Source organism: Amblyraja radiata, chromosome 2 (assembly GCF_010909765.2).
Source record: "Amblyraja radiata isolate CabotCenter1 chromosome 2, sAmbRad1.1.pri, whole genome shotgun sequence".
Taxonomy (NCBI): Eukaryota; Metazoa; Chordata; class Chondrichthyes; order Rajiformes; family Rajidae; genus Amblyraja; species Amblyraja radiata.
In genome coordinates, this window is record NC_045957.1 from 2,362,051 (window position 1) to 2,382,590 (window position 20,540).

The 20,540-nt window shown below is 53.5% G+C and overlaps 1 protein-coding gene and 1 long non-coding RNA gene across 5 annotated transcripts in view; one reads left to right on the forward strand and one right to left on the reverse strand.

The window, feature by feature from the left end:
- LOC116985699 overlaps positions 1-18,267 on the forward strand; it is a 20,323-nt gene extending 2,056 nt beyond the window's left edge. The window contains exons 2-3 of the long non-coding RNA XR_004415335.1: positions 12,122-12,127; positions 18,158-18,267. This is a non-coding gene — a long non-coding RNA (uncharacterized LOC116985699). The remainder of the gene's footprint in view (positions 1-12,121; positions 12,128-18,157) is intronic.
- scrib (scribble planar cell polarity protein) overlaps positions 1-20,540 on the reverse strand; it is a 151,958-nt gene that overhangs the window by 43,083 nt on the left and 88,335 nt on the right. The window contains exons 17-25 of one of the 4 annotated variants that reach the window (XM_033040594.1): positions 13,610-13,699; positions 10,535-10,612; positions 8,400-8,699; positions 3,905-3,985; positions 1,845-2,113; positions 1,740-1,799; positions 1,253-1,493; positions 760-870; positions 21-197 (exon numbers count right to left, since the gene is read on the reverse strand). In XM_033040594.1, the coding sequence (XP_032896485.1) occupies positions 21-197; positions 760-870; positions 1,253-1,493; positions 1,740-1,799; positions 1,845-2,113; positions 3,905-3,985; positions 8,400-8,699; positions 10,535-10,612; positions 13,610-13,699 (1,407 nt within the window). Of the gene's footprint in view, positions 1-20; positions 198-759; positions 871-1,252; positions 1,494-1,561; positions 1,704-1,739; positions 2,114-3,904; positions 3,986-8,399; positions 8,700-10,534; positions 10,613-13,609; positions 13,700-20,540 lie in introns of all 4 variants that reach the window. The other 3 variants (XM_033040586.1, XM_033040567.1, XM_033040576.1) reach the window with 3 other exon arrangements.

A 20,540-nucleotide genomic window follows, 5' to 3' on the forward strand; every position in this document is an offset into this window, starting at 1 on the left:
GGGGGTGGAGGGTCACCCACCTGCATGCCGGGAGGCGGGGGGTCCCTGCGGAGCAGTAGCTGGATGTGGTGCTGGTTGGTCAGCAGGGCTGTCACTGCATCCTGGTGAGCCGCGTGCCGCAGGTCCGTGCCGTTCACCTCCAGGATACGATCGCCCACCCGCAGCCCAGCACGTGCCGCCAGCCCCTCGCCAACCACCTGTGGGGGGAGAGAGACAGTGGTCAGTACCCTGGACCACCCGTTGCCCTGACCGGGTTGCAAAACCCTCTGCACCACATTTGGGGAGGGGGAGAGTGGTCAGTACCCCGTTCCCAGCCAACCCAGGACTGACCCACTTGCAGCCCGGCACCAGCCGCCACAGCCACCACCTCGGGGGCGGGGGGGGGGGGGGGGTCAGAGACAGAGCGCCCATCCCCACCACCACTGTCCGCACGGGCTGCCAGGCCCTCTGGAACAACCCGCAGTCAGATGTCCCACCACCCGGGCAGCCCATCCATCCGCCACCACCTGGTCGAAGCAGTCAACCCTGACCCCACACCCAATCCATGCCTCACCCAACCCACTGCCTGAACCGCAGCGAGGCAGGCCCGGCTGATGCAGGTGGGGGCGGGGGAAATGGAGGGGGGAGGGGGGAAGACAAGTGGGAGGGGGAGACAGTGACGGGGGAAGAGAGAGAGAGAGAGAGGGAGGAGGGAGGAAGGGAGGGAGAGAGGGAGAGAGGGAGGGAGGGAGGGAGGGAGGGAGGGAGGGAGGGAGTTACCTTTGAGATGAAGACGCCGGGCTGACAGATGCCAAAGGGATGGCTGGCGTGATCACTGCCCCCCACTATGCTCAGGCCCAGCGGCCCACCCGTCTTCAGTAACGTCACCTCCTGGGGGCAGAGAGATACCACATGTTGAGTGGGGGGGGTGACCCAACATCCTGCCCCAGTGGGTAGGTATCACTGCCCCCCTTGGCCTACAGCACTGACCCTCCCCTCCACTCGCCTCCCTGCCCATCACTACAGCCACGTTACTCCATACAGGGGATTGATCCACCCTCCTCCATCACCAACCCATTACTCTTCCCCTCACCACTGTTCGCAGCCCTCTGACCCCCTACCTCAGCCCATGCCCCGTTACTCCCCCCAATCCGTCACCCGTGCCACCAGCCCTACCCGCTCTCGCCAGCCTGTCACACATCTCTGCAGCCCCCTCACCCGCCTCCCCCCCCCCCACCCCCCAGCCCATCAAGTATCCCCGTCCCCTCATCACCTCCACGGGGTACTGGTCCTCGCTGGTCAGGTGGTTCGGCTGTGTGCCGCTGGTTTCGGTGATGCCGGGGCTGATGATGTTCGCGGCGATGCCGGGGCTGGCAGTGACAACATGCCCGGTGATGCCAGGACTGCCGGCAGTGCCAGTGCTGATGTTGCCGGTGATGCCGGGGCTGCCGATGATGATGGAGGTGCCGGTGATTCCAGGGCTGCCGGCAGTGCCAGTGCCGATGATGCTGGTGAATCCAGGGCTGCTGGCAGTGCCAGTGCCGATGATGCTGGTGAATCCAGGGCTGCCGGCAGTGCCAGTGCCGGTGATGCTGGTGAATCCAGGGCTGCCGGCAGTGCCAGTGCCGGTGATGCTGGTGAATCCAGGGCTGCCGGCAGTGCCAGTGCCGATGATGCTGGTGAATCCAGGGCTGCCGGCAGTGCCAGTGCCGGTGATGCTGGTGAATCCAGGGCTGCCGGCAGTGCCAGTGATGCTGGTGGTGCCGGTGATGCTGGAGGTGCCGGTGATTCCAGGGCTGCCGGCAGTGCCAGTGCCGGTGGTGGTGCCGGTGATTCCAGGGCTGCCGGCATCGCCAGTGCCGATGATGCTGGAGGTGCCGGTGTTGCCGGGACTGCCAGCATTGGTGGTGAAGATGTTGCCGGGGCTGTCGGGGTCATCGGGCAAGGCTGCCGGTGGGGGTGGGGACGGAGGCTGGCCGGGTGCCGGGATGGGGGAGCCGGGCACAGTGCCGTCGGCTGGCTGGTCAGCCTCGGGCAGCTGGCGCTCCACGACCAGTGTGATGGTGGGCGCTGTGCCCGTAAGGAGAGCTACTGCCTGGTCATGCCTGGCTTCTGCCATCTCTACCCCATTGATCTGCAAACACGCGCAAACGGACAGTCAGCCCGGCTCAGCCACCCACACCACCGGCATACCAGCTCGCAACAGTTGCAGAATGTGCACACTCCACACAGACAGCACCCCAGCAAACCCGGGTCTCTGATGCTATGCCGCTCTGAAGAGGTGAGCAAGACTGATGAGGGCAGAGGTAGGTCATATCTACATACATGGTGTTCAACTATGTCACCACTATCCACCTGCTCCACCACTGTCTGGGAGCAGTGACCTTACACCCAGGGTCCCTCTACAAATCACCACCCTTCACCTCCTGCCCTTTACTCTAAATATTGCCCTGCTCATGTCTAGAATTCCACCCGTCTCTGCTCTGCCCGACAATCAGGTTACGCTGCTCCGTGTCCTTCAGCACCCATCCTGTCTCCAACTCCCTTCACTCCTGGTGTCAATGACAAACGCTGCAGGTCTCAGCACTGAACCCTGCTGTACACCACCGGTTACTAACGCCATCAGAGAAACACACAACCCTCCTGTCCATGATCCCTACATCCCCGTGCTACGGTCCATGTCCTGTCCCTGATCTGTGGATCTCTGTGCTATGGTCCATGTGCTCCAGGTCTACTTGTCTTCGTAACCTTTTCAAATACACATTGAACTGAAATGTTATCTGCGAGTCTTAAAAACGGTCCCAGCCCGAAACACCGTCCATCCACTCCCTCCTTAGAAGTTGCCTGAGCTGCTGGGACCTTTGTTGCTGCAGTTCACTCCTGTGTGACGCTCAAGACCCTCGCTCCTGTGTGACCCTCGCTCCTGTGTGACCCTCACTGCTGTGTTTTGCCACAGAGACCCTCGCTGCAGCCCGTTCATCAGAGAGCATAGACTGGCCACAGGCAGCGGCTGCCGCTCTGACTATTGAGGGTGACGGACATCGTGGAAGGATTAGACCCTGGGCCAGATCTTGAAGTCATGCACAGAACACAGAAGAAGTGCTGAGTAAAGCTCAGAGGTTAGCACCCCGCCAAGGAGGATGTACCACGGGTAAAGGATTGCAGAGAGATGTGGCAGAGCCGACAGAAGCCACCACTGACCACACAGTAACACCTCTCACTGGAGCCGCTGGCCTGGTAACCCATGCTGTTGACTAGGCCAGCAAATTAAATCAGAAGCCCACCACCACACACACATGCAGGGCAGAGAGAGGAGAGGGCACGCATCCATCACCCTGCAGCTCAGGAGAACAGTTAGCAAACAGCCAGGGCCGCTGTTGGGAAAGTGCCCAGAGACACCAGCAGGGCCTGGGGAGCAGGACCTGGGGAGAGGGGGGGGGCAGGAACAGGGGAGCCACGGGGAACAGGAGCCTATGGACTGTTGGCGGCAGAAACTCTGACTGGCTCTGGTCGCGTCTGAACCTTCTCCACACTCCCCAAACCCTTCCTCACTTCCCACATCCCCCCTCAGAGAGGGAGGGCGGGAGTAGGAGAGGCCGAGGGTGGGATGGAGAGTGTGGGAGGGATAGGAGGATGTGAGAGAGAGTAAGGCCCCTCGTGGGTGGGCAAGAGAGGGAGGGGGGCATGTGGGAGGGATAGAGTGGGAGGGTTTGGGGGAGGGAGGGTATGGTAGTGAGGGAGGGTGTGGTGAGTGAGGTGATGAGTGAGGGACAGGGGCAGGAGCAATGAGACGGGGGAAGAGGGGGGCCGGGGGAGTGGGACCGGGGGAGGGTGAGGGGGAAGGACAGAGGGGCCGGAGCGTGGATATTGGGAAGGTGTGCCGGGGGAGGGGGAAGGACAGAGGGGCCGATGTGATGAGACTCACCGAGATGACACAGTCACCGACACGCAGGATGCCGTCCCTGTGAGCACAGCCGCCCTCCGCTAACCGCGAGATGAAGATGGCCTGTAACACACGTTACACGTGGCGTCATACACATGGCCCGAGTTAGAACATACAACAGTGCAGAGTTGAATAGAGCTGAGAAATTAGAAGGGCAAAAATACCCCAATAGGAGTTATTTACAGGCCCACAAACTATAGCCAGGATATAGGGTACAAGTTGGCATGTAAGAAAGGCTATGCTATGAAAGGTGATGGGGGATTTCAATACGCAGGTAGACTGGGAAAATCAGGTTGGTTCAGGACCCCAAGAAAGGGAGTTTGCAAAGTGCCTCCATGATGGATTCTTAGAGCAGCTTGTAGTGAAGCACACCAGAGAGAAGGTAATTCTGGATTTAGAGTTCTGTAATGTGCCCGATTTGATAAAGGAACCATTGGGAGGTAGCGACCACAACATGATAAATTTTAATCTGCAATTTGAGAGGGAGAAGGTGAAATTGGATGTGTCGATATTACAGCTAAGCAAAGGGGACTACAGAGGCATGAGGGAGGAGCTGGCCAAAGTTTATTGGAAAGGGACCCTAGCAGGGATGACGGCGGAACAGTGACGGCAGGAATTTCTGAGAATAATCTGGAAAATGCAGGATATTTTAATTCCAAAGGAGAAGATAGATTCTAGGAGGAGAAAGAGGCAACCGTGGCTGACAAGGGAAGTCAAGGACAGTATAAAACTAAAAGTGAAGGCATGTAACATTGCAAAGATTAGTAAGAAGCCAGAGGATTGGGAAGCTTTTAAAGAACAACAGAAGGTAACTTAAAGTGCAATACGGGGAGAAAAGATGAAATACGAAGGTAACCAAGATTAAAAAATAAAACAAAAGAGTTTCTTCAGTTATATAAAGAGTAAGGTATAGGCAAGTGTGGATGTTGGACAATTGGAGAATGATGCAGGAGAAGTGATACTAGGGAATAAAGAAATGGCGTTGAATAACTTTTTTGAATCAGTTTTCACAGTGGAAGACACCAGCAACTTGCCTGAAATTCAAGTGAGTCAGGGGGTGGAAGTTAGTGGAGTGGCTATTACTAGGGAGAAGGTGCTTGGGAAGCTGAAAGGGCTGAAGGTGGATAAGTCACCTGGACCGGATGGACTGCACCCTAGGGTTCTGAAAGAGGTGGTTTTAGAGATTGTGGAGGCATTGATAGTGATATTTCAGGAGAGGTCACAGATGATTGGAAAATAGCCAATATTACCCCGATGCACAAGAAGGGAGCAAAGCAGAATAGTGGGAACTATAGGCCGGTTAGTCCATGTAGAAATTACAGTTGTGTTTATACATAGTCCCCCCATTTCTGGGCACCATAATGTTTGGGACACATGGTTTCACAGGTGTTTGTAATTGCTCAGTTGTGTGTAATTGCCTCCTTAATGCAGGTATAAGAGAGCTCTCAGCACCTAGTCTTTCCTCCAGTCTTTCCATCACCTTTGGAAACTTTTATTGCTGTTTATCAACATGAGGACCAAAGTTGTGCCAATGAAAGTCAAAGAAGCCATTACGAGACTGAGAAACAAGAATAAAACTGTTAGGGACATCAGCCAAACCTTAGGCTTACCAAAATCAGCTGTTTGGAACATCATTAAGAAGAAAGAGAGCACTGGTGAGCTTACTAATCGCAAAGGGTCTGGCAGGCCAAGGAAGAACTTCACAGCTGATGACAGAAGAATTCTCTATATAATAAAGAAAAATCCCCAAACACTCTGTGCGAGAGATCAGATACGCTCTTCAGGAGTCGGGTGTGGATTTGTCAATGACCACTGTCCGCAGAAGACTTCATGAACAGAAATACAGAGGCTACACTGCAAAATGCAAACCACTGGTTAGCCGTAAAAATAGGGGTTGTCCCACTGCGGTAACCTAATCTGCGAGTTTAGAATAGTTTGCCCTCGACTCAAACTCACAGCATGGTCGACATGTGGTCCTAGAAGGTCCTACGAAGTCACTGGAACTCTCCTTCATGCTCGAGGGAAGTTCCCGCATACTTGCGCCTCAGCTAGGTCATGGAAAAATTTTCAACATGCTGAAAATTTTTTCGCAAGTAAATATTGGTCGGCATGGTTCATTTTAACTAGTGGAGTGGGGGCGCTATTTAGTTACAGGCAGTCGAGGGCAGCCATAGGCAATCTCCTTCGCTGACCGGGCATGTTTGGAGCTCATTGGAGCTCTCAGGACCAAGGACCAAGGTTAAATGCCCTCGAAACTGTATTAAATGTTGTCTGACTTCTTAAAAGTGTCTCCACTCCTTCTCCTCCCCTTCTCTCTTCTTCTCTCCCCCCCCCCCCCCCCCCCCCCCAGCACTCTCTAAAGGATTTACTGTACACTGTGCAGCCGTCTTTAACCTCCCTCTTCATCGCGGGTGTGAATTTCAGACAGCGCTCCCCCGCTTTCCCTGGCGCCCGCCTTTGCGATGTGTGTGTGTGTGTGCGGTCGGTCGATCCAGCTCGCGGTTTCATCGCCGACAGTCGATCCAGCTCGAGGTTTTTCAGGCGAGTACCCTCAAGCTTGAAGGTCGAAGACTGTCTTCTGAACTTGCGAATTAGGTCGCCGCAGTGGTACAGCCCCTTTACAGTTTGCCAAGAAGTACTTAAAAGAGCAACCACAGTTCTGGAAAAATGTTGTGTGGACAGATGAGACGAAGATTAACTTATATCAGAGTGATAGCAAGAGCAAAGTATGGAGGAGAGAAGGAACTGCCCAAGATCCAAAGCATCTGTGAAACACGGTTGTGGGGGTGTTATGACCTGGGCATGTATGGTTGCTGAAGGTACTGGCTCACTTATCTTCATTGATGATACAACTGCTGATGTTAGTAGCATGATGAATTCTGAAGTGTATAGACACATCCTATCTGCTCAAGTTCAAACAAATGCCTTAAAACTCATTGGCTGGAGGTTCATTCTACAGCAAGACAATGATCCCAAACATACTGCTGAAGCAACAAAGGAGTTTTTCAAAGCTAAAAAATGGTCAATTCTTGAGTGGCCAAGTCAATCACCCGATCTGAACCCAATTGAGCATGCCTTTTATATGCAGAAGAGAAAACTGAAGGGGACTAGCCCCCAAAACAAGTATAAGCTAAAGATGGCTGCAATACAGGCCTGGCAGAGCATCACCAGAGAAGACACCCAGCAACTGGTGATGTCCATGAATCACAGACTTCAAGCAGTCATTGCATGCAAAGGATATGCAACAAAATACTAAAATGACTACATTCATTTACATGACATTGCTGTGTCCCAAACATTATGGTGCCCTGAAATGGGGGACTATGTATAATCACTACTATAATTTCTACATGGTGAAACCAAAATGTATAAAAATGGCCTTTATTAAAATCTGACAATGTGCACTTTGACCACATGTGATTTTTTCTATTACAAATCTCAAATTGTGGAGTACGGAGGCAAATAAATAAATGATGGGTCTTTGTCCCAAACATTATGGAGGTGAGCGTTTGTCAGCACTAAGCCTGTAATCGCTGGAGTTTAGAAGAATGAGGGAGGGCCTCATTGAAACATACAGAATAGTGAAAGGCTTGGATAGAGTGGATGTGGATAGGATGTTTCCACTTGTGGGAGAGTCTAGGACTAGAGGTCATAGCCTTAAAATTAAAGGACATTCTTTTAGGAAGGAGGTGAGGGGGAATTTCTTTTGTCATAAGTTGATAAATCTGTGGAATTCTTTGCCGCAGACGGCTGTAGAGGCCGACAGTGGATATCTTTAAGGCAAAGATTTTTAATTTGTATGGGTGTTAGAGGTTATGGGGAGAAGGCAGAAGAATGGGGTTTGGAAGGAGAAATAGATCACCCATGATTGAATGGCACGGTAGACTTGATGGGCCGAGTGGCCTAATTCTACTCCTGTCACTTACGAGCTCAAGGACAGGCCCTTCAGCCCACAGTGCCTCATAATTTTATACATGTCTGTCCAACCTCTCCCAATATACCCCATAATCCATACATCATGTGGTAAACCTCCTCTGCACCCTTTCCAGAACCTCCATATCCTTCCTGTAATGGGCTGACCAGAACTGCACACAATACTCCAAATGCAGCCTAACCAAAGCCCCAGAAACGACATAATGACTTACTGACTCTTGTACTCAATGCCCTCCAGTTTAAATTCCATTTGGAATATTTTGAAGGACCAAGAAACCAAGAACCCTGACCTAAGAAAGCAACTCTGCTTTCTTTACCTCTCTATCTACCAATAGTTGTCAAATATTGCCCCAATATCTTGATCAGTTGAGCAGGTAGGCTGAGGAATGCTTGATGGAATTTAATGCAGAGTCATGTGAGCTGTGTAGGACCTACGCAATGAATGGTTGGGCTCTGGGGAGTGTTGTAGAGCAGAGGGATCTAGAAGTGCAGGAACACAGTTCAGCTCTTTCAGACCCCTCGCCCCAGTCACCCTTGTACTCACCGTCTCCCCGGTGCGGTAGGGGGTAGACCCCTTTCCCCCGGCGATGCTGAAGCCCAGCCCGCGGTCGTCTCGGGCCAGTGAGGTGCAGAGCAGCTCCTTGGTGCCGGTGTCACCGCGCCGGCCCGCCCGCCGCTCCCGCGGGGCATAGTCGTCCTCGGGCCGCAGCGGGGTGACGGTCACCGCGTTCTCCGGCTCCACCATGCTCTCCCGCAGCACCGCCATGGTCACCACTCCCCCTGAACTCCGCAACGCCTCCACTGCCCGCTGGTGCTCCGCGTCCTGCAGACCCACACTGTTCACCTGCGGGAGGGAGTGTGTCAGTGGGAGGACCAGGCGGGAGGACTAGACCGGACTGTGGGTGGACCAGGCGGGAGGACTAGACCAGACCGTGGGAGGACCAGGCGGGAGGACTAGACCAGACCGTGGGAGGACCAGGCGGGAGGACTAGACCAGACCGTGGGAGGACCAGGCGGGAGGACTAGACCAGACTGTGGGAGGACCAGGCAGGAGGACTAGACCAGACTGTGGGAGGACCAGACAGGAGGACTAGACCAGACCGTGGGAGGACCAGGCGGGAGGACTAGACCAGACTGTGGGAGGACCAGGCAGGAGGACTAGACCAGACCGTGGGAGGACCAGGCGGGAGGACTAGATCAGACTGTGGGAGGACCAGACAGGAGGACTAGACCGGTCTGTGGGAGGACTAGACCGGACTGTGGTAGGACCAGGCCACAGGACTGGACCGGACTGTGGGAGAACCAGGCCACAGGGTTAGACCAGACGGTGGGAGGACCAGGCGGGAGGACTAGACCGGACGATGTTTCGAGAGGTGGGGGACAATCCCCCCACATGTTTTGTAATCCAGATTTTGAAATTCGGTGAAAAAGTCTATTAAAATCTCTGCTTTCCGCTGGACAGTGGGGGTGTCACTGTTAAGCGCTTGTTAAATGTCTCTTTTGACACCGTATTAACACGATGTGTCACCAATTGTGTTTTGACCTTCAAGCAAAGATCATTGCCTTCAAGTATTACTGAAGGTATTAACGGAGAATTTCTTAAAGCGGTCTGATGCGGGTACAATTACCATTTGAACTAATTGGATGTATTGGTGGATGGGAAAGAATTAAACGGGTATCGGATTAAAACGGGTCAGGTCATTAAGGGCTCCGGTGGAATGGGATTCCTGGCTGGATTGCAGGTAAGTCACTCATTCACGGTCACTCACTTTATTTAGTATTTTTTCCCCATCTCTCTCTCTCTCTCCCCCTCTCTCTCCCTCCTCCAAGGTTGGCTCTTCTGTTTGCTTCAATTTTATTTGTTTAAGTGTTATTTATCACACCGTAGCTTTAGAAAGATTCAAGCGGGTATCAGACATTTTCTAAGGGCTGAATCGGCCCGTTCGCGGAGCCTTTCATCGCGGCTTAAAATCAAACTGCTGTGTCGAGGCAATCAAGGCTCTCGATGTAGAAGCTCCCGCCGGCCGATTTTAAGCTTCGCCGGGCGATTAAACGGGCCGATTGAAGCCCCACGATTTGGGGCAGACGAAGCTGCTGTTGCTGGAGTTCGGAGTCGGTCACCAACCAGGTCAGCTCCCGATGTTACCGTCCACAGGGCCCATGGCTGAAGCCTTCAAAGCCTCGTGTGTGTATGTGTGCGCATGCAACCACCAAGAAATCGTGGACCCCCAAATCGTGTCCCTCCCATGTTTTTATAGCGATTTCCGCCCCTGGGAGGACCAGGCCACAGGACTAGTCCGGATTGTGGGAGGACCAAGCGGGAGGACTAGACCGGACTGTGGGAGGACCAAGCGGGAGGACTAGACCGGACTGTGAGAGGACCAGGCGGCTGGTGCTCCCTGTCCTGCAGCCCCACGACGTTCACCTGCGGTTGGGGGGAGGGGGGGGAAAGAGTGTGTCAATGGGAAGACCAGGCTGGAGCATGGGAGGAGCAGACAAGAGGACCACAGCCCCTGCTGCCTGAATGATCCATTGGCTATTGTGGACATAGCACGGTAAAGGGATCTTTGGCCCAACTCACCCTTGCTGACCAAGATGCCCCATCTAAGCTAGTCCTCTCTGCACTGGCCATCTGTAGCCCCCCTCTATCCACACTGACAGTGCAGGGAGCGGACTCACCTCCAGCAGTTTGTCCCCCACTCTCACACCAGCCTGAGCTGCGGGGCCCTCCTCCGACACGCGGGAGATGAAGATTCCCTGGAACACACAGAGACAGAGATGAACAATATCCAGGGCCCTGACGGAGAGCAGCCTGGCTGCATCACATCCCCATCCACATAGGACACACACAGGTGGGCACTCTTACCCATCACCCCTACATCAGAGCCGGCACCAGGGCTGACAGATGGAGGGAGTGATGGGAGGAGGAAGAGAGGTGAGTAGGGGATGGAAGGGAGGCAATGGCTAGACGTTGGAGAGGTGCAGATGAGGGAGGGAGCAGGAGGAAGGAAGAGAGGGGGAAGGAGGAGGAAGGATGAGAGGTGGAGGAGGAGAGGAGCGGAGAAGGGGGCACAAGGGAGCAGAAGTGTGAGCTGTGGGAGATTGGAGGAGGGGTGGGGGGAGAATTCTGAAATCTGAGGTGCAGAGGGACTTGTGATTGCTGGTGCAGGATTACCAAAAGGTTGAATTGGCAGTAAGGAAGACAAATGCAATGTTGGCAATTATTTTGAGAGGACTTGAATATAAAAACAAGGATGTAATGCTGAAGATTTATGAAGCACTGGTCAGACCACATGTGGAATATTGTGAGTCATTTTGGTCCCCATATCTGAGGAAGGATGTGCTGGCTCTAGAGAGGGTCCAGAGGAGGTTTACAAGAATGACCCCAGCAATGAGTTGGTTAACATATGATGAGTGTTAGTCAGCACTGGGCCTATACTCACTGGAGTTTAGAAGAGTGAGTGGGGACCTCTTTGAAACTTACTGAATAGTGAAAGGCTTGGGCAAAAGTGGATGTGGAGAGGATGTTTTCACTAGTGGCAAAGCCTTAGATTATAATGACCTACCTTTAAAAAGGAGCAGAGGAGGAATTTCTTTAGTCAGAGGGTGGCGACTATGTGGAATTCATTACCACAAATGGCTGTGAAGGCCAAATCATTAGGTATTTCAAGGTGGAGATTGACACATTCTTGATTAGTAAGGGTGTCATGGGTGAGGGTGAGACCATAAATTCTAGGAGCATAGAAATATAGAAAATATGTGCAGGAGTAGGCAATTCTGCCCCTCGACCATTCAATATGATCATGGCTGATCATGCAAAATTAGTACCCTGCTCCTGCTTTCTCCCTATATCCTTTGATTCGGTTAGAGTCTGCGGAGCACAATAAGGCCATTCAGCCCATCAGGTCTCCTCCGCCATTCAATCATCGCTGATGGCAGGAGAATGGGGTCAAGAGGGAAAGATAGATTAGCCATGATTGAATGGCGGAGTAGACTCAATGGCCTAATTCTGCTCCTATAACCTATGAAGGGAGCAAAGGCCAGGGAACATAGGAGACACGAGGAATAGCAGACACTGGAATCTAGCATTAAACACAAAGTACTGGAGGAATGCAGTGGGTCAGGCAGCATCAGCGGGGAGAATATACCGACCACCATAGTGGTCCCACACTTCTTCACAGTGACTCTAGTAGGGGGGAAAACCTGGGAGTGGGACAAAGCTCGGCAGGTGACAGGTTGCTACAGGTGATGGGGAAATGGTAGTAGAGAAGAGTGGAGAGGGAGAAGGGACACAGTAGGGTGGGAGAGATGGGAGGAGAAGGGGGTGAGGTATAGGGAAAGGGTGAGGGGAGAGGTGAGGGTGAGGGAGAGGGCAGGGTAAGGGAGAGGGGTGAGGTGGAGGGGAGGGAGAAGGTGGGATGTGGAGTGGGGGCGGGTGGGGTGAGTGAAGGTTGGGTGAGGAGTGGGGTGTGGGTGAGGTTGGGGTGGGGTGTGGGTGGGGTGCGGTGAGGATGGGGTGGGGCATGGGTGGGGTGGGGTGAGGGTGGGGTGGGGCATGGGTGGGGTGGGGTGAGGTGAGAGGTGAGTGAAGGTTGGGTGAGGAGTGGGGTGTGGGTGAGGTTGGGGTGTGGGTGAGGTGGGGGTGGGGTGGGGTGCCGGTGAGGGTGGGGTGGGGCATGGGTGGGGTGGGGTGAGGTGGAGGTGGGTGAAGGTTGGGTGAGGTGGGTGGGGGTGAGGTTGGGTGGGGTGAGGCATGGGGGGTGGGGTGAGGGGGGGGGTGGGGTGGGGTGGGGTGGGGTGAGGGTTGGGGTGGGGGAGGGTGGGGTGGGTGGGTGATTGAGGGTGAGGAAGGTGTTTGGGGTGGTTGAGGGTGGGGGTTGGGTTGGTTGGGTGGTTTGGGTGGGGGGTTTGGGTTGGGTGGTTGTGGGGTGAGTGTGGGGTGGGGTGAGGTGGGGTGAGTGAGGTTGGGTGGGGGGGGTTGTTTGGGTGGGGTGGGTGGGGTGGGGGGCATGGGTGGGGTGGGGTGAGGTGGGGTGGGGGGGGGGGTGGGGTGGGGTGAGGGGTGAGTGAAGGTTGGGTGAGGAGTGGGGTGTGGGTGAGGTTGGGGTGGGTGGGTGGGTTGAGGGTGGGGTGGGCATGGGTTGGGTGGGGTGGGTGGGTGGGGTGGGTGGGGTGGGGTGGTGTGGGGGGTGGGTGGGGTGGGTGTGGGGTTGAGGGTGGGTGGGTGGGTGGTGGTGGGGTGGGGTGGGGCATGGGTGGTGTGGGTGAGGGTTGGGGTGGGGTGAGGGTGGGTGGGGTGGGTGGTTGGGGGGTGGGTGGGTGGGGTGGTGGGTGTGGGGTTGAGGGTGGGGTGGGTGAGGGTGGGTGGGGAGGGTGGGGTGGGGGTGAGGTGTGGTGGGGGTTGGGTGGGAGTGGGGTGTTGGTGAGGTGGGGTGGGTGGGGTGGGGTGAGGTGAGGGGTGGGGGGAGGGTGGGGTGGGGTGGGTGTGGGTGGGGTGAGGGGTTGGTGAGGTTGGGGTGAGGAGTGGGGTGTGGGTGAGGGTGGGGTGTGGGTGAGGTGGGGTGAGGGTGGGTGTAGAGGGTTTGCCGCCACGAGGGTGAGGAGTAGGGTGTGGGTGAGGTTGGGGTTGGGTGAGGGTGGGGTGTGGCGTGGGGTGGGGTGAGGGTGGGGTGGGGTGTGGCGTGGGTGGGGTGAGGGGTGGGTGATGGTTGGGTGAGGAGTGGGGTGTGGGGTGAGGGTGGGGTGTTAGCTCACCTCGTCCTCACCCTTGTAGGGTGTAGAGCCTTTGCCGCCAGCGATGCTGATGCCCAGGCCCCCTGTTTTGCGGTGGATGGTCAGCGTCAGCTACAGGAAACACAGTGGGTTAGCATCAGCTCCCCACCGCACACACCAGGATACAGCACCAGAGACACACCCGATCATGTACAGACACACACCTACACATGTACAACACACCCAGACATGTCTAGACACACACCCAGACATGTCCATCACACCCAGACATGTCCATCACATCCAGACATGTCTAGACACACACCCAGACATGTCCATCACATCCAGACATGTCCATCACATCCAGACATGTCTAGACACACACCCAGACATGTCTAGACACACACCCAGACATGTCTAGACACATACCCAGACATGTTCATCACATCCAGACATGTCCCACACCCAGACATGTCCAACACACCCAAACATCTCTAGACTCACACCCAGACATGTATAACAACACACCCAGTCATGTCTAGACACACACCCAGACATGTCCAGACACACACCCAGACATGTCCAGCCACACACCCAGACATGTCCAGCCACACTCCCAGACATGTCCAGACACACACCCAGACATGTCCAGACACATACCCAAACATGTCCAACACATCCAGACATGTCTAGACACACATCCAGACATGTCCAACAACACACCCAGACATTTCTAGACACACACCCAGACATGTCCAGCAACACACCCAGGCATGTCCAAGAACACACAGACATGTCCAGACACACACCCAGACATGTCCAGACAGACATGTCGACACACCCAGACATGTCCGGACACAGACATGTCGACACACCCAGACATGTCCGGACACAGACATGTCCGACACACCCAGACATGTCCAGCCACACACCCAGACATGTCCAGACACACACCCAGGCATGTCCAGACACACACCCAGACATGTCCAACAACACAGACATGTCTAGACACACACTCAGACATGTCCAGACACACACCCAGACATGTCCAGACACAGACATGTCCGACACACCCAGACATGTCCGACACACCCAGACATGTCCAGACACACCCAGACATTTTGCAAACACACCCAGACATTTTGCAAACACACACCCAGACATGTTGCAAACACACACCCAGACATTTCCAACACACCCAGAAATGTCGACACACACAGACATGTCCAGACAGACATGTGCAGACAGACATGTCGACACACCCAGACATGTCCAGACACAGACATGTCGACACACCCAGACATGTCCAGACACACACCCAGACATGTCCAGACACACACCCAGACATGCCTAACACACCCAGACATGTCCAACACACCCAGACGTGTCCAGGCAAACACCCAGACATGTCTAGGCAAACACCCAGACATGTCTAGGCACACACCCAGACACGTCTAGGCACACACCCAGACATGTCTAGGCACACACCCAGACATGTCTAGACACACACCCAAACATGTCTAGACACACACACAGGCATGTCCAGACACACACACAGGTATGTCCAGACACACACCCGGACATGTCTGGACACACACACCCGGACATGTCCAACAACACACCCAGACATGTCTAGACACACACCCAGACATATCTAGACACACACCCAGACATGTCCAAGAACGCACCCAGACATGTCCAACACCCCCAGACATGTATAGACACACACCCAGACATGTCTAGACACACACCCAGACATGTCCAACAACACACCCAGGCATGTCTAGACACACACCCAGACAGGTCCAGACACACCCAGACATGTCCAACACACCCAGACAGGTCCAGACATGTCCAACACACACAGACATGTCTAGACACACACCCAGACACACACCCAGACATGTCCAGACACACACCCAGACATGTCCAGACACACACCCAGACATGTCCAGACACACACCCAGACATGTCCAACAACACACCCAGACATGTAGACACACGGTGACATGTTCAGACACACGCCCAGACATGCCCAAGAACACACATTTGTCCAGACACACATCCAGACATATCCAACACACCCAAACATGTCCAACAGATATGTCCAATACATCCAGACATATCCAACACACCCAGACATCCAAACACACACACGTCGACACACCCCGACATGTCCAAACACATACCCAGACATGTCCAACAACACACCCAGACATGTCCAACACACAGACATGTTCAGCACACACCCAGACATGACCAGACACACACCCAGACATGTTCAGCACACACCCAGACATGACCAGACACACACCCAGACATGTCCAGACACACACCCAGACATGTCCAAGAACACATGCAGACTTGTCCAACACATCCAGACATGTCCAACACACCCAGACATGTCCAGACACACACACAGATATGTCCAACGCACACAGACATGTCCAGACGCACACACAGGCATGTTCAGATACACACCCAGACATTTCCAGACACACACACAGACATGTTGACACACCCAGACATGTCCAACACACCAGACAGGCCAGACACACACCGAGATATGTCCAACAACACACCCAGACATGTCCACACGACCAGACATGTCCAACACACCCAGACATGTCTAGACACACACCCAAACATGTCCAACAACACACCCAGACATGTCCAACACACCCAGACATGTCCAGACACACACCCAGACATGTCCAACACACACCCAGACATGTAGACACAGAGACATGTTCAGACACACGCGCAGACATGCCCAAGAACACACAGACATGTTCAGACACACGCGCAGACATGTCCAACAACACACCCAGACATGTCCAGACACAGAGACATGTTCTGACACACACCCAGACATGGCCAAGAACACACACAGACTTGTCCAGACACACACCCAGACATGTTCAGACACACACCCAGACATGTCCAACAACACACCCAGACATGTCCAGACACACACCCAGACATGTCCAAGAACACATGCAGACTTGTCCAACACATCCAGACATGTCCAACACACCCAGACATGTCCTGACACACACACAGATATGTCCAACGCACACAGACATGTCCAGACGCACACACAGGCATGTTCAGATACACACCCAGACATTTCCAGACACACACACAGACATGTTGACACACCCAGACATGTCCAACACACCAGACAGGCCAGACACACACCGAGATATGTCCAACAACACACCCAGACATGTCCACACGACCAGACATGTCCAACACACCCAGACATGTCTAGACACACACCCAAACATGTCCAACAACACACCTAGACATGTCCAACACACCCAGACATGTCCAGACACACACCCAGACATGTCCAACACACACACAGACATGTAGACACAGAGACATGTTCAGACACACGCGCAGACATGCCCAAGAACACACAGACATGTTCAGACACACGCGCAGACATGTCCAACAACACACCCAGACATGTCCAGACACAGAGACATGTTCTGACACACACCCAGACATGTCCAAGAACACACAGACTTGTCCAGACACACACCCAGACATGTTCAGACACACACCCAGACATGTCCAACAACACACCCAGACATGTCTAGACACACACCCAGACATGTCTAGTCACACACCCAGACATGTCTAGTCACACACCCAGACATGTCCAACAACACACCCAGACATGTCCAGACACACACCCAGACATGTCCAACACACACACACGTCCAGACATACACATACAGACATAGATGGGCACACACACACGGCACACATCGGCACAGATATATATGCAGACACCGGCTGGCGAAGGACCAGGCACACCCCGACGCACATAAAGACCCAGACACACATACAAACACACACACATTTCCACATAAACACACACTCACCCCCTCATCAATACGTCATGGTGCTCAGACATGGCAAGTCCTGTCCAACTCTTGCTCCCCACACCTGGCGGCAAAGTGCCGCCCCATCTACATCCCGAGAGAATTCACCTCCATCATCCTGACCCTACATCCCACCCCAGGCAGACGTCCGTCTAGCACTGGAGCTGCACGCTGTGGTCAACAAACACCAGTCAGCGAACCCCGAAGCCTTTACCATCGTAGCCGGGGACTTCAACAAAGCCAACCTGAAGAAATCACCCCCTAACTACCACCAACATGTCTCCTGCAGCCCCAGAGGACTAATAACCCTTGACCACTGCTATACGACCATCAGAGACGCCTATCGCTCTATCCCTCACCCTCACTTCAGGAAATCTCACGATTCAGCCGTGCTTCTTCCTACATGCAGGCAGCAACTGAAGAGCACACCCCCAGAGGTGAGGACTGCAGAGCTGGTCGTGGGAGGCAGAGGAGCAACTACGGGACTGCTTGGAGAGTAGACTGGCCAATGTTCAAGGACTCGGCAACGGATCTGAATTGTACGCCAGTTGTTACAGACTTCATAAGAAAATGTGTGGAGGAGTGTGTTCCCACAAAAACCATCGAGTGTTTCCTAACCAGAAACCTTGGATGAACCAGGAGATCCGCATTCTTCTGAGGACCAGATCCTAGGCATTCAGGTCAGGTGACGCAGAGTCCAGATACAACCTTGTCAAGGCCATCAAAAAGGTTAAAAGGGACTCTAAGCTGGAGGACAAGGTGGATGTTCGACAACTGCGGCAGGGCTTGAATACCATCACTTCCTACAAGGCGAAATCAGGGGCAGTTCAAGCGACAACGAAGCATCACTCCCAGACAAGCTCAATCCATCTCTTCATGCTTAGATTGGGAGAATGCCGATGTGTCTTCCCGTGCCCCTATAGCCCCCGGTGGTATTGCAATCAGTCAGAGGCTGATGTCAGAAGAGTGAACCGTTGGAAAGCGTTTGGCCCTCATGGTGTACCTGGTTGTGTTCTTAAAACCTGTGCAGAACAACTGGCTGGAGATATTGCGATATCTTCAACCTCTCATTACTGAGGGCCCCCACCTGACTTAAGAGGGCATCAATAATACCGGTGACGTGCCTCAACGACTATCGACTGGTGGCACTAACGTCCGTGGTGAGAAGTGCTTTGAGAAGTTGGTTATGGCGCATATCAACTCCTGCCTCAACAAGAACCTCGACCCATTACAATTTGCCTACCGCCATTACAGGTCAATGGAGGATACGATCTCACTGGCTCTCCACTCTGCACTGGACCACTTGGACAATAAAAACACTTACGTCTGTTGTTTATAGACTACAGCTCAGTGTTCAATACTATCATTCCTTCCAAGCTGGTTATCAGGGGAGGGGCAAGGAGGTCCAGGGGGTGAAGGGGAACGACCGGCGTCAGCTCAGGTCCTTCTTGGACGGACTGGAGAAGGACACCAAGACCAAGAGCAGCATCGTTCCTGTTGCGGGTAGAGGGACCAGTAGAGTGTCCCTTGTAGCCAGGGTCCGGAGGGCAAGGAGCACCGCCACTCCACCTAGGGTCCACAAGGGGAGGAGTGGCTCTGCTGTCAGTGACCGAAGGGAGTGGGCAGGGCTGAAGATGTCCAGGTTGGATTGCTCCTAGGCCTGGCCAAGCTGGCCATCCGCGAGTCACAGCGCCAGGCGGAAGAGGGCTTTGCCCGAGCCAGATGCTTGCCCCCCTTACCGGGGTTACGTCCGTGCCCGGGTGGTGTTATTTGTAATAGTTGTTTGTCATTTAATGTATGAATAGTTTGGTGATTTTGTAATATGGTGGTGGGTATGTCACCATGGTTTTGTTTTTTGTATCATGCTCGACATTAAATAAATTATTTTTCATACAAAAAAAAGCTGATTATCAAGCTCATGGAACTGGGTCTCTGCGCATCCCTCTGCAACTGGATCCTCGACTTCCTCATCAACAGGCCAATTGGCAACAACACTTCTTCCCTGATAACCATCAGAACGGGAGCGCTTCAAGGATGCGTTCTCAGCCCCCTGCTCTACTCATTCTATACTCACGACTGTGTAGCCGGACATAGTGCGAACTCCATCTTCAATGTTCGCCGACACCACCGTTGTGAGACGAATTACCGATGATGATGAGTCAGATTATACAAGTGAGATCAATGGACTGACCAAATGGTGCCAGCACAACAACCTAGCTCTGTCATTAAGACCAAGGAACTAACTGTGGACTTTGGAACAGGAATGATGAGGATCCACAAACCTGTCTATTTCGACGGGACGATAGTGGAGCGAGTCAAAAACTTCAAATTCCTGGGTGTGCATATTTCTGAAGATCTTTCCTGGACCCAGCACATTGACGCAATTATAAAGAAAGCCCATCAACGCCTCTACTTCCTGAGAAGATTGTGGAGATTCGGTTTGTCAGAGAGGATTCTCTTGAACTTCTACAGGCGTACAGTAGAGAGCATATTGACCAGTTGCATCACGGCATAGTTCGACAACTTGAATGCCCAGGATGGAAGAAGACTGCAAAAAGTGGTGAACACTGCCCAGTCCATCGAGGGTACTGACCTCCCCACCATCGAAGGGGCATCATCAGAAGGCAGCCAGCATCATCAGAGACCCACACCACCCTGGCCACACACACAATTCACTCCTGCCATTGGGAAGAAGATACAGGAGCCTGAAATCTATAATGTCCAGGTAAAGGAACAGCCTCTTCCCCACAGCCATCAGGCTATTAAACACTACAACCTCCAAATAAGCTCTGAACTGCATAGACTCGGGGGCACACAAACACACAATGAACTTTTGTTTTCTCGGTTATTATATTGTTCACATATTCTGTTGTGCTGCTGCAAGTAAGAATTTCATTGTTCTGTCTGGGACAAATGATAACAAGACAGTCTTGACTTTAAATTCTCTCACACAGCCGAACCCCACTTCACACGTATGTCCCCATCTACCTCTCTCCTACCCCCAGTCACAGTCAGCATTGATGGGGTCACACTCATCCCGCTCACACAGAGCAGACACACACCCACGATACACACCG